This window comes from Mus caroli, unplaced genomic scaffold (assembly GCF_978045245.1).
Source record: "Mus caroli unplaced genomic scaffold, Mus_caroli_1 scaffold_10, whole genome shotgun sequence".
NCBI lineage: Eukaryota > Metazoa > Chordata > Mammalia > Rodentia > Muridae > Mus > Mus caroli.
The window spans coordinates 10,462,782-10,476,802 of record NW_028227265.1 but is presented as its reverse complement, the minus strand read 5'-3'; the positions used below and the strand labels follow the sequence as shown (position 1 = coordinate 10,476,802).

Here is a 14,021-nt window from a genome sequence, read left to right as displayed (position 1 = left end):
GTATTTATCAACCTTTGATATCTATTCATCTGAGGTTTATATTTATCATTTCCGTTTGGTTTTCTCTTTAGAAGCATCTATGACTGTGACTGGGGAGACGGCTCATTCAGTCAAATGTCTGTCTCCCAAGCCTGAGGCCCTGAGTTTATTGGATTTGGTGTTTTATTTTGTTTTCTTTGTTTTGCTTTTAGACAGGATCTCACTGGGTAGCTCTGATTAGCCTGGAATTCACTTTGTAGACCAGCCTGGCATTGAACTCACAGCGGTCTGCCTGCCTCTGCCTCACAAGAGCAGGTCTACAAAATATGCAGGATCTGAATGTGATCTCCCAGAACTCAGATAGAAAAGCAAAGCTTTGGTACTAGGCCTGTAATCCCAGGGCTAGAGAGGCAGACCTACTGGCTCACCAGTCTAGCTGAACAGGTGAGGCTTGCGCCAGTGAGGGACCCTGTCTCAAAAACCAAAAATTAACAGTTCAAAAGGAACATTGCCCTAGACTAACATTTATCTGTCCTTGTACACACACATACACACACACACACACACGGGGTCAGGGGGCACAGAGATGGGCTGCTACTGTAACGTGCACAATCTTTGCTCTATGGCAGGGGGCCTTGTGATACACACAGGTTCACTGTGCGTGTTGGTAGGCACTCCTGTGACTACTAGTGAGACTATGTGCACTCGCCGTGCTCCCAAACCTACAAGAAACTTTGTCTCCCATGTTTACAAGATGATAAAATAGCAGCCAATGTAATCTACAAGCCTGAAGCAGATGACTCCGTTAGTAAAGCTACCCAAGCCAAATGCTCAAGGCAGGCTGCGACAGGACCTTGAAGAGACATGAGCAGAGGGAGGGAACTACGGACTTTGGAGTCAGTCCTGAGTTTGGATGCTGCCTGGTGGCACACCAGCCTTGTGACTATGGACGGCGACTCCAGTTTCTTTGCCCCAATCCGTATTCCTCCAAGTTGTTTTGAAGCAGATGTGTAAAACGCCTGGACCTGGGCTGAACACCAAATAAACATTAATTCCCTTCTTTTAAAAAGTAAGCTGTCAATTTAATATGCTTTGATGTTGTTTACCGTCGGGGCTTGTGTTGGTCAATTAAGACAGCATAGAGTCAACTGGCCCAGGGCCCGTGAACTCAAACTAACTGTCAGCCTCCTGTGCCAGAGCTGGGGAGAAAGGACAGATGGTCAAAGCTGAAGCCAGAGCTTTAGACGCTGGTCTCTTAAAGAGAAACCACCTCTTCAGAAGAATGGTTCATGCAAACAGTTCTGTGTCAGGCCTCAGATCTGAGTACTCACCAACCAACCAAGTCCTTCCTCCATGCCCCTGTCCTCGGGAGACTGTCGAGGAGGCACACTCATGAATGGGCATTCCGCGGAGCTGTGGAAAGTGTTACATCCAAAAGAGTAGCCATGAGAGCATAAACGAGGAACAACCTGGCTAAGCTGTAAGAACTGAAGGAGAGTCCTGGGGTCTAGGCTGGGAAGGAGAGGAAGGAACATGGAACCGGGGAGCTCAGGGTTAGGAGGAGGGGGTGTATGTGATGATACCTGGGCTGGATGTGTGCCCTGAGGTGGAGGAGCTAAGAAGGCAGCTGTAGTTGGTTGGTAAGAAACAAGAAGACTTCCTTGTGACGTGGATGGAGATTGTAGAAGTGGGCTGGTGTGAAGCTGTAGAAGGAATTAACAAAATAAAATCAGACGGGTCTCGAGAGACGATTCGGTCAATAAAGGGCTTGTCACAAAAGTCTGAGGACTTAAAAGCTCACCTCCACTGAAAGGACCCTGATATAGCTGTCTCTTGTGAGACTAGGCCAGGGCCTAGCAAACACATAAGTGGATGCTCACAGTCAGCTATTGGATGGATCACGGGGCTCCCCATGGAGGAGCTAGAGAAAGTATCCAAGGAGCTAAAGGGATCTGCAACCCTGTAGGTGCAACAACATTATGAACTAACCAGTAACCCGGAGCTCTTGACTCTAGCTGCATATGTATCAAAAGATGGCCTAGTCGGCCATCACTGGAAAGAGAGGCCCATTGGACTTGCAAACTTTATATGCCCCAGTACAGGGGAACGTCAGGGCCAAAAAGTGGGAATGAGTGGGTAGGGGAGTTGGGGGCGAGGGTATGGGGGAATTTTGGGATAGCATTGGAAATGTAATTGAGGAAAATACGTAATAAAAAAAATATTAAAAAAAAAAACCTCACCTCCAGAGCACCCACATAAAATGCCAAGCATGGTAACACATGCCGGTAGGTAGCCCTGTTGGTAGGGGTGGAGGCAGAGGCAGGATTCTTTGGGCCACTGGCCAGCTAGACTAGCCGTATCAATGGACTCCATGTTCAGTGTGAGACCCTATGTCAGAAACTAAGATGGAGAGGCTGGAGAAAGGGGGACCTGAATGTTGGGGTTTAGTTCTCAGCACCCACATTGGGCAGCACAAACCCCCCATAACTCTATACCCTCTTCTGCCTCCTTGGGTATCAGACATACACTAAGCTACACACCTATGCACATAAAAGAAAAAATTTGCAGATATAATGGAGCTATTAAGGAAGACATTCAACATTGGCCTCTGGCCTCCATGCTCGTGTGTGTGTGTGTGTGTGTGTGTGTGTGTACACAAATGATATTGAGGAATAATAATATGCTATTGGAAGGTGATTGTCATGGGGTGACATAGGGACATAGTGGACAGTGTGAAGGGGTCAGAATGGATAGACCCTGTAGTCATGATGGTGAACCCCAAAGTGTCCTTTCCAGTGGTGCTGCTGAGAGTGACAGAGTCAGCTTCCAGAGGTGGCGACAGGGATGGGGAGAATGAATTTAGGAGCAGTGTGAACCACAACCTGATGGGGTATCTGGGAACAGAAGTTTCGCTGTAAGATGGGTCTGAGGCCACCACCATGCTCTCAGCAAGGTGATGTGCCTGTGGCAGCCTCTATTATGCCTTGGGGTTCTCAGGACCATCTCCCCTGACCACTAAGAGTAGATTAAATGACTGCACATAAAACACTCATGCCATTTCTAAAATAAGCTGAAATGGACATTTGAACATTGGAGTAAGACTTGGGTGATCACAGTCACGCAAGCCTGCAATCCCATCCAGGAGGACCTGTGCACTTGAGACCATCCTTAGCTACATGGTGGAATCCAGGTCAGCTAGGGGTGAGGAATAAAACTTTGTCTTAGAAAGCAAGCAAGAAAAGAAAGAAAAAGAAAGAAAGAAGAGAAGAGAAGAGAAGAGAAGAGAAGAGAAGAGAAGAGAAGAGAAAAAGAAGAAGAAAGGGAGAAAGAAAGAAAGGAAGAAAGGAAGGAAGGAAGGAAGGAAGGAAGGAAGGAAGAAAGAAAGAAAGAAAGAAAGAAAGAAAGAAAGAAAGAAAGAAAGAGAAAGAAAGAAAGAAAGAGAAAGAAAGAAAGAAAGAAAGAAAGAAAGAAAGAAAGAAAGAAAGAAGGAGGGAGAGAGAAAAGGAAGGAAGGAAAGGAAGAAAGCCAGGAGGAAGGAAGAAAAGGAAGGGAAGGGAAGGAAGGGAAGGGAAGGGAAGGGGAGGGGAGGGGAGGGGAGGGGAGGGGAGGGGAGGGGAGGGGAGGGGAGGGGAGGGGAGGGGAGGGGAGGGGAGGGGAGGGGAGGGGAGGGGAGGGAAGGGAAGGGAAGAAGGGAGAGGAGAGAGGGGAAGGGGAAGAAGGGGAAGAAGGGGAAGAAGGGGAATGGAGGGAAAAGGGAGACAGACAGACAGAAAGGAGGGAGGGAGAAATAGAGAGTGAGACAGACAGACAGACAGACAGACAGACAGACAGACAGACAGAGAAAGAGAAGAAAAGCTTTGGTGACAATCCTGAGCCATCCTACCTGCGTCAGAGGCATCTGTGTATCACATTAGCGTCTTCACAGCAATCAGTGACTCTGTGAGAATCCCTCACCAAGCACTAGGGTCTAGAAGGTACAGGCCATGCTCAGAGCCTGGGTCCTATACATCTGGAGGCCTCAGTGTCAGGCCACCTGCCACAGCTTCCTCCTCATCTCTTTGGAGACCCTCCTAATTGTGCCTCAGTTCTACAACAGCCATCAAAGGCAGAGAGGTACAAACTCTTCCCTTAAGGGAGTGTAGGGGGCCAGATGCCATGGGGCTGGGTGCCATGAGAAATTCAGTTTTCAGCAAGTCCTCTGAGTATGAAGGCTGCAATGGAGTTGCAAAATGCAAAATGGGCACGCAGTGCCAGGGCATCTCGTCTTCATTACCCCTTTGATGTTTAGTTAAAGTTTGGCCGTTGCTTATTTAGAACTCTTTCAGTGGTGTTGAGATTTTCAGGAGCCCCACATTCAGCTATGGAACCTCACGTGGGGGTCATAGGTCACAGTTAAGAATCTGGGACGTATGTATTCACGCTTTATCGTTCAGGGGGCAAGTTAACCACTGAGAGCAACTCTGAGGCGCTGGCCGACAAACTGGCCATAAAGGGCTGCTGGAGACATTTCCCCTGAGCAGACACTTTGTGGCTTCCCACCATTGGCCATCTGTCCGTTCTTCTCCTCGTGGGCTCTGCCATGCAAAGATGATGGATGGGGTGAGCCCTCCTCCCTTGCATGTATCTATCTTGCTTTGTTTCGGAGCCACTGGAATCCATCACGTGATTTCATAGGACACAAATGTGGTTTCAGACTTTCAAAGGAAGGAATCTGAGCGGTTTGAAGCATTTCACTCAGGAGGGGAGAGGGAAGACAAGAGCATCGCTCAGCATCGATTTTCTGACACAGACAGCCCCTCTGGAATGTGAGAGCAGTGTCCTTCAGAAAACCTGTATTTGCTAACTGTGGTCTGGCCTTAACTCGAGAACAGCAGGGAAAGGCACAAGGATGTCAGATTGTGTGTGGGTGTGAACTTGAGTATGACACACATGTGTACAGGAACATGTGGTGGCCAAAGGTCAACACTGGGTGCCTGCTTTCATCGTTGTCTAACAATTTTCTGAGATGGGATGCCATGATTGGTTTTGTCACCTTGACACAACTTAGCATCCCCTGGGAAGAGAGTCTCAACTAGGGATTACCTAAATCAGGTTGGCTTGTGGGCATATCTGTGGATACTAGTATCAGTTATATTAATTGATGTGGGAAGAACCCACACACACTGTGGGTGGCACCATTCCCTAGAAAGGGGATCCTGGACTGTTCAACTAGAGACAGCAAATGAAGCACTCGCCATGCATGAATTAATTCCTATTTCTCTGTTCCAAATTGTGTTTGTGTACTATAGTCAACTCCCTCGAGAGCCTGTACCTGTGGCTTCCCAGGAATAATAGAGTGGAAACCTCAATTGAAAGTGAAAATAAACCCATTCTTTCCTAAGTTGCTTTTTCAGGGATATTTTATCGCAGCACCAGGAACCTAAGACACAGAGTCTCTCCCTGAACCTTGTACTCACTGATTTGGCTACACTGACAGGCCAGCAAAGCCAGGGGTCTTCCTGTCTCTGCCTTTTCACTGCTGAGCTTGTAGGCACATGGTGCTTGCCCTGATTTAATGGGGTTCCCTGTGCTTCCAACTAAGCCTAATCTCCCGAATCTCAGCTTTTAAACAATGTTTCTTCTCCCGAGTCTCAGCTTTAAAACAATGTTTCTTTTCTATGATCTATCATATAAGTGCAATGTTAGAAGGCTTTGTCCATTTAAAATTTTCTTAATTAAGGTATCATCTGCTCAAGAAATCAAGTGGGTAGAGGAACATGTGTGTGAGTGTATGCACGCATGAGTGTGCTGGTTTATGACTGCGTGTGCATGCATATGTATGCATGTTTGTGCATGTGTGTGTGTGTTGGCACAGAGGGTATGATACTGCTAAAGAAAAACAGAAAACAAGCCCTCTCTCCATATAGGCCCAGTTTCATCTCATGTCCACATTTATACACCACAAATAAGATGTAAAATCTATGAGAGAGGCCTCACTCATGAAGAAGCCAAGGAATTGAGAGTCTTGGTGGAAAGACTCTACGCTTTGGTCTCCACTGACCAGAGAGCATGGTCATCTCCTCTGAAGGGAGGGTCACTTGTATTCAAAACACTCTTACTGCTTTTGAGAGAAGCTAAGGCCCAAGTACGGTCAGTAAACAGAAGTATGGCCATAGAATTTCCCTGGAAATACCACTATGTGAAGCTCTGCTTCCCAACCAGCAGGCTGACTTTCCACGCTGCCTTTCTGGCTGGGATCTGGAAGGGCTTTTCTTTGGAAGCACTTTATGGGTCTCTGAAGTCTCTGGCTTTTAAAGGGAATCCCTGGCGGGCAGGAGTCCTGAGGTCTCAGCAGGGCCCCCACAAATGCCAGCCTTCCTACGTGAAGGGTGCCTGTAGATGCACATCAATCTGAGTGTCTCCTCAGCATCACCACAAACGCTGTGGGTTCCCCCAGTTCGTGATGGTTCATGTGTTGTTTCTATTAGTGTAATGTCCTCTTAAGGACAATGAGATTGGAAAAGCAAACAATATGTGCACATTTTCCTAACTACGGTGGATTGCAGTAATGTGTGTCTCTGTGTGTGTATCTCTGTATCTGTGAGTCTGTGTCCATGTGTCTGTGCATGTGTGTCTGTGTGTGTCTCTGTGTCTCTGTGTGTGTTTGTGTGTGTTTCTGTGTGCATCTGTGTGTTTAGCTTTTGTTTGCAGATTTGATGATCTCATTGCAAATTTTTCTAAGAGGAATTTAACACATGCTGATCTTTGGCTTATATTGTGGCCCATTTAGTTTCCTGGTGACAAGCCATGGAAACCAGAGTTTCAGTATCCTCAAAGGCTCATGAAATGATCGATACAGCCTCCTTTCTTTGTGGAACCTTGTCTTGATTTTAGAAATAACGGTTTCTTTCTCTCCTGATCTCCTTGCTCCAACAGCTGTTTGTGGAAACCACGGATACCAGTGGCAAAACTCTGGAAGGGCCAGTGCCTCTGGAAGTCATTGTGATTGACCAGAACGACAACAGACCCATCTTCCGGGAAGGCCCTTACATCGGCCATGTCATGGAAGGGTCACCCACAGGTAGGTCACACTCGGTCTGCCATCAGCATGGCAGCCCTGAAAATGGTACATGGTCATCTGTGGGGATTCTGACTGGCTGATGTGAAATAGCATTGGTTGGAAGGGCTGGAAGCATGGAACACAGCATAATTGGCTCGGGGGCTGGGGGCGAAGGGAGACTGCAAACTATGAAAGCGCCTTCCTTCATCGGCAGGGGTGATGTTCCGTCCAGGACTCTGATGCCTGGACAGCGTTGGGAACTGTGTGGATATTTGGCTTACAACATAAGGGCTAAAGGCAGAATGGTGTGCCCTGTGGGGTTTTGACGAGAAAGTCTGTTCTCTACACAAATTGCTCTGTGAATGCTTTTTTTTAATAATTGCCTTTCAATGAGAACAATGTTGGTATGACAGGCTGAGCCCTTTCCCTTTTCCATAGAAGATGCTCAGAGAGGCACCTTTGTCTTCAGTCAAAGGGCCAAAGGCAAGATATTTCTCTCTGGAAATGCATGTAGCTACTGTTATGGAAATGACTCCGGGCCTCAGGGCCTTGCTATCTCTCACCACATTTAACCTGTTTGGGAAGGGCTTAGAATTTAGAGCCTCCTCTTTAAGGGCCCAGAATGTTCTAATTAAAGTATCCAGTGTCCAGCAGAAAAAAAGTCACTCCTGAGCTTATGGCTGTGACAGTGAAGAACAAAGAAGACAGAAAATCCCGGCTGGACTTGAATTTTATGCTCTGAGATACATTTAAGTGGAAAAGCCCTGTATTAAGAGTGTCACTGTTGCTGGTTCTGAAGTTTTGACTAAACAATAGGCAAAACAGTCAGTTAGCAAGCCAAGGAAACAGAGGCCAACTTGGGTTGTTTTCTCTGCCTTTGTTGAATTGATGGGGTGTATCAATGACATGTAGATACCGGAGACTTTGGAAACGTTGCCATGGCAACCTCCCCAGACTACCAGGTGAATAATGGTATGCAAGACACCTCAAACATCCCTTTAGCTTCACAAGCTCGGTCTCCCTGCTCTTCATCACATCTCAAAAGGGCAGGAGCAGGCATCCCCCCTCCCAGATCTGAATGTGCTCTATACAAATGATGGCGGATCTGCTGTGTGTTTTCCCCAGGGTGGAGGTGTTACTGGGAGCGATGGAATGAGAGGAATGGTAACAAGCCTGGGGAGGTGAAGTCAAATCACTTCCAGCCAAGTAGACCCCATGGCACCTCCCCAGGGCCTTCTTTTGATGGAGAGGGGGCTTCTGACGAGAAAGACCCTAGACTTGGATTTTGATGTTTACAGAAAACCACTTAGAGGAGCTGAGGGGCAGAACAGGTCAGCAAAATGGATGGAGAAAGCTATTAAAGAGGCCAGAGTGTGAGCAGAGCAAAAAGGATTCCTTCTTTTTGGATGGTCCCCAGACCCCGAGTGTCAGCAGCCAGGATGTGGACAGACGGGAAACGTGATCCAGGCCTTAAAGTGTGCGGTGCATTTGGGGTCTACGAGCATGACCTCTCTCTCTGTTCCATGTGTGTGATGAGATGAGGGTCCACCTCCCTCCCAGGGCTGTGTTCTTCCATAAAGTTTAGGAGTGTTTCAGGTGCTATTGTTTTGTAGCCGTGTCATATTTTCAAGGAGGAAATTGAATCCTTTATGCGTGTTGAATTCCTTAATGCACAAAGATATCCAGTTAGGGGGCAGCCTCGCCTCTAGGAAGTATCAATCAGCTCTCACTTCTCTTTATGATTGATATTATCGCATAAAGTACATAACATTTGGGCTGCCGTGCGGGATGGATGACTCTGTGGGTGCAGAATGGCCCCAGCTATTGTTTTCCTTTCTCTCAGCAGCCTCCAGGTTTAACGGTAGAGCAGTCACGGGAAGGAACTGGTCAGATTTGGTGTCAAAAAGGTAGATGCTGGGGTTGGGAGAGGTGGGGAGATGGTCTTAGTGGACAACTGCCTAGGTTCATTAGCACCCTGCCAAGAGGTTGCAGGGAGCCACAGTCTCAGGGCATTGTGAGGGTGATGCTCCACCCGCCTCTAACCTCCATAAGAGATCCTTCTCAAGTTCACCACGCGAGTTCTGTGTTTCCTGGCTTGCTACACAACTGATTGGTTCTCCCAGGTCTACAATTCCCTGCTCCTTTGTTGAGTCTTCCCCAGTCACTCTCCACCTTAGTTTTTTTGTTTGTTTGTTTGTTTGTTTGTTTTGTTTTGTTTTTTTGAGACAGTCTCTCATTGTGCCTGCGGTTGGCTGTTTCAGCTCTGCTAGCTGGTGAATGAGCCCTGGTATCCCCCCCATCACCCCTTTCTCAGTGCTGGGTTTACAGGTGGACACTACCATGCCTAGGTTTTCACACGGGGTGCTGGGGATGGAATTCGGGTCTTCACACTTGTGTCTCAAGAACTTCACTCACTGAGTCATCTCCCAAGTCGCTGCCTGAATACTCTCAGTTGTCCTATAAACTTGAGTATACAAACAGCCACCGGACTCTCCTGTCATTGAATTAGGCCCTCATGGCGTGCTGGGAGATTTAGATACTACACACTCTCCACCACTGACTGTTTCATACCCTGAGAGGTGGGTCCAGCAGATCTCACCTCACAGATGAAAAAGCCAAGAGTCCCTCATGTCTTGAGCTTTGAGCCACAGCTCCTTCTCATCTACCATTCTGGAGTCGGCTACCTTCTTCCCAGAGACCAGGAGGACCATGGGGAAATTCGGAGGATGGTGCCTTATTTGATAACAGGATGCTGTTCGGGGTCCATGCCTGTGTCTGTTGTAATTAAAAACAAAACAAAACAAAACAAAACATCCCAACCAGAAGCAACATAGGGGCTTTATTTGCCTTCAACTCCAAGTTATAGTCGAATCTCACAGGAAAGTCTCCTCTGGTGCAGGAGCCTGTGGCCATTGGTCACACCTGCAGTCAAGAGCACTCGGCAATGAATGAATGAATGAATGAATGAATGCAAGAATGAATGCACCCATACTGTCTGCTTGTCTTCTGTGTGTTCTGTGTTTCCTGGGCTACACAAGTGCTTGTTTCTCCCAGGTCTACAATTCCCTGCTCCTTTGTTGAGTCTTCTCCAGTCTCTCCCTACCTTAGATTTTTTTTCCCCCTTACACAGTTCACACCCCAACCAATGGTATGCATGCATCTTCTTACCTCAGTAACAAGACAATTTCCCACCGACATGCTTGCAGGCCAACCAGATCTATAGAGTGTTGTGGATAGGCCTGGTGCTGTTCTTGTGGACCAATCCCCTGATGAATAAAGGAGCCAATCACTGGGCGAGTAGGTGGGACTTCCGGGTTGGATGGCAGAAGAAAGAAAGCAGGAGAGAGGTATGGACGGGATAGCGTGAGGACAAGATGTAATTATGATGTCTTCTGGTTTTAATGGTGGATCCATCAAGATTCACCACGAGAGGATTTAGATTTAATAAGGCTTACTGATTAGCATTTTAATTGTTGCGCCCAGCAATTGAGTTACCATTGATTCTGAACTAAGTCTGTGTGGCGTTTTCCTTCACGAGTTGGTTCAACTCGGTTCAAGAGAGAAAGGTACAGCCGCAAAGCATGAATTTGCCAGATGTGCACCCAAAAAGGCCATGGGGGGGGTTGAAATATGGGTTTGACGTGGTAGCGACCCACCTGTGGGAACTCAGCAAGCTGGGTGGAGAAGTTTCGGGAGCTCTGGGCCAGAGAGTCTCTACAAGATAAGAAAAGGCCAGCCATTGCCCGCCAGTGCATGGCTGACCAGGCTGCTGAGGCAGAGTTGCCAGTACAAGAGCTGGAATGAGTTGGTTCTTTTTTTAATATTTCCCACAGCAACAGAAATTCCTCTACTGGGGCTCTCTTCTTAAGTGATCCTAGACTGTGGCAAGTTGATAAGTAAAAAGTAACTGTCATAGATCCTGTCAGCCCTGCTCAGCCTTGGGTATGAAGATGTCAGGACCTGTGTCTTGTGTCATCTGGGTGTAGACACCACAGTCCTCAACCATGCTTGGACCTTGCACAAGCCCGAGATCCAGGAGACACCAATCTCTGGGTCTGTTTGGCTCTAACGGTTGTGCTAGACTCTAAGCAGACCCAGCTGTGGCATGTTTGTGTCTGTTTAGTTCTATGGTGATGGAAGATGAGTAGTGCTCCTGGCCAACAGCTCGGTTCCCCAGATCCTGTGGGTTTATGGTGAGCCTTCTGGGAAAGGCTCTGGGAGACGCAGGGTAAGACATCGAGTCCTTCCTTGTAATTTCATCACTTTCTTCTGAGCCCATCTACCTGGGCAGCCGCAGGAGGTGAGACAGGCATCGAGTCACTGAAGAGACCCATCTTGCTTACTGCCCTCTCACTGACACCCTAAGCTTTTAGTTCTTGATGAACAGGAGGTACTATTGTCATTTTCACCCAACTCCACAAGTTCTGCAACTGCTTCTGGGTCCAGCATTAAACCTTAGTAGGGGTTTAATGCCCCCCCGCCCCCCCCGTGCTCAACTTTTTAATAAGGTGGGACCTCAGGCAAGCCCCTGAACCCTTTAAAAGCCTCAACTGCCTTGTCTGTAGTATGGAGCAGGCTAAGAGTAGCTCACTGAGAGCCCTTACGTGGCGGATTAAATGAGACAGCAGGCTGTGACCAAGTTTAGGCCTTAACAAATGCTCGGCGGATGCCGGTGTGTGGTTGTGCTGCTAAGGCTGAGATTACTCTTGATGCTCTGACATCATTCCCTGCAGCAAAGTTAAAGTGAAGAGACACACGTTGGTACAGAGTAGAATTCATTTCCCAACGATCCAGTGCCACGTCCCTGTGTACCCGACTGTCATCAGTACCCATCCGTCACAGAGGAAGGTCACCTGTATTTATCTGCAGGAACAGACAGGAGACTGTTCCCAGCTGTTCAGCACTACACTCCAGGGTATTGTTCTGGGGAAATCAGTCCTGGATGAAAATACATCGGCACAGAATGACGGTGTTTCAGGTCTTTCCATAGTTACAGGTGTTGATTGATGGAGCCCCTAGCCAGGCTGTGGTGGTTCTACCAGACAGCCAGGTTCCAAGACCCTTGGAGGAGGTGGAAAAGAGGTCTAGAATCTCAGGATTCACAGAAGTCCTGTGCCAGGACCCTAGTGCACTGCTGATACCAATTCACACATGCTTTTGCCCCTGCTAGTCTCCTGGGAGCCTTTGTGAAGGTCTAACTGTGAGCAACCACCGGGGCTTCCTCTAGCATACTCTAAGGGAGGACCAAGGGCAAGTGTGGGACCTTAGGGGAGGGAAGTCCAGGAAAAGAAGTCAGCCAGAGCAAGAAGTGGTGGGGAGGCTGTCAGTGTGGGCAGGTAGAACTTAAGCCCTCAGGAAAGTGTTAGGAAAAGCCATCAACCCCCATTAGAATTATTCTAGTCAAGGATCCAGAGATCCAGGCTGTCCACCATTCATCCTGCAAATCTAAGGGCGAGAAAACTCTTCATGGGGAACTTTGGCTCTTCCAGAACCTTTGGTCAGCTGGGCAGAAGTCAAGTTGGAATGTGAGCTTTCAGGCAGCCTTCCAGCAAGACATGGGTTCTCCCCATAGGGCTGGTTTTGGCAGAGCTGAACGGAAGCTGGGAGAATAGTACTCCACCCTGGGCCTTGAGAGGTATCGGGGAACAAAAGTCAAGTAAGGACTGTATGTGTCCAGTCCATGTATGTGTTGGTCACGTTCAGCTTCCCCTCAGAGGGAAACCTGACCCTAAGGTGTGTATCTGAGTCATGAGGAAGACCCATGCCCACTGCTGCCCTTGTCTTACTGCATGCTGAAGAAGACAGGCCAGACCAGCAGCCACCTCCTTGACAACCCCATGACTCCCACACTGCCTTGATCTCTACTTTCTTCCTTTTCCATCCAATATTTGAATATGTCAACAAGGGCTAAACTCTGAGGGCCCCCATAGTGAGGGGACAGACATTGTCCATCCTGCTGGTATTCGCAGCCACATGAGGAGAGAGAGAGCAGTGGAGAAGACATGAGCTGAAGTTATGGCCAGCATTACACAGGAGCCAGAAGGGATATCTAACACAGGAGCAATGGGACCCTGTTTTATACAGAGGGAAACCCCTGTCTTAGGGTTTCCATTGCTGTGAAGAGACTCCATGACCAAGGCAACTCTATTATAAAGGACAACATTTAATTGGGGCTGGCTTACAGGTTCAGAGGTTCAGTCCATTATCATCAAGGCGGGAAAATGGCAGCATCCAAGCAGGCATGGTGCAGGAGGAGCTGAAAGTTCTATATCTTGTTCTGAAGGCAAGCAGGAGAAGACTATCCTCTAGGCAACTAGGAGAATGGTCTCAAAGCCCATCCCCAAAGTGATGCATTTCCTCCATCAAGGCCACACCTACTCCAACAAGTCCATGCCTCCTAATAGTGCTACTCCCTGGGCCAAGCATATTCAAACCACCACATCCCCTCTGCAAAGGGATGATGTGAGCACAGAGGGGTCTCCCATTTGTTTTTACCCCAGATTCTTCTAGGTATGGTCTGTCTCATTGTAAAAGAACTCTGACCTGGGAACTAAATCAAGTTGACCTTTGGGGCTGTTGTCCATCCTGAGAGTTCTACTTGTCTTGGCAGCAAAATGGCTTGAGCCATTTGAGTAAAGTTGGCTATGATGCTAATGATTGTTCTTTGGTACCCAGCATAGCATGAAGATGGCTGGGATGTCGAGAACTGACATTTGTACCTGGATCAGTATTCAGTCCCCATTTAGTCAGGATGGGCTGCTGGTGGTAAAGCTTCTTCTATGGTGCCCTCTTTTCTCATAGCAGATTTCCCTCTAATGGTGTGTCAGACATTTAAATCATGTCCTCTCGCATTATCTTCTGCCCCAGCCGGTCTCATAGTTCCCAGAGTACTCAGCCACAGCCATTTCATGAGTTTTCTTAACCATGAATATTTTAAAAGGAGAATTTAACTTTTCTCAAACATCTTTTAATGAAAAACCACACGGTGTCAAATCGGCCACTT

The 14,021-nt window shown here is 47.8% G+C and overlaps 1 protein-coding gene across 1 annotated transcript in view; it reads left to right on the top strand.

The window, feature by feature from the left end:
- Cdh13 (cadherin 13) overlaps positions 1–14,021 on the top strand; it is a 1,034,078-nt gene that overhangs the window by 677,103 nt on the left and 342,954 nt on the right. The window contains exon 6 of the mRNA XM_021169677.3: positions 6,895–7,039. Coding sequence (XP_021025336.1) covers positions 6,895–7,039 — 145 coding nt within the window. The remainder of the gene's footprint in view (positions 1–6,894; positions 7,040–14,021) is intronic.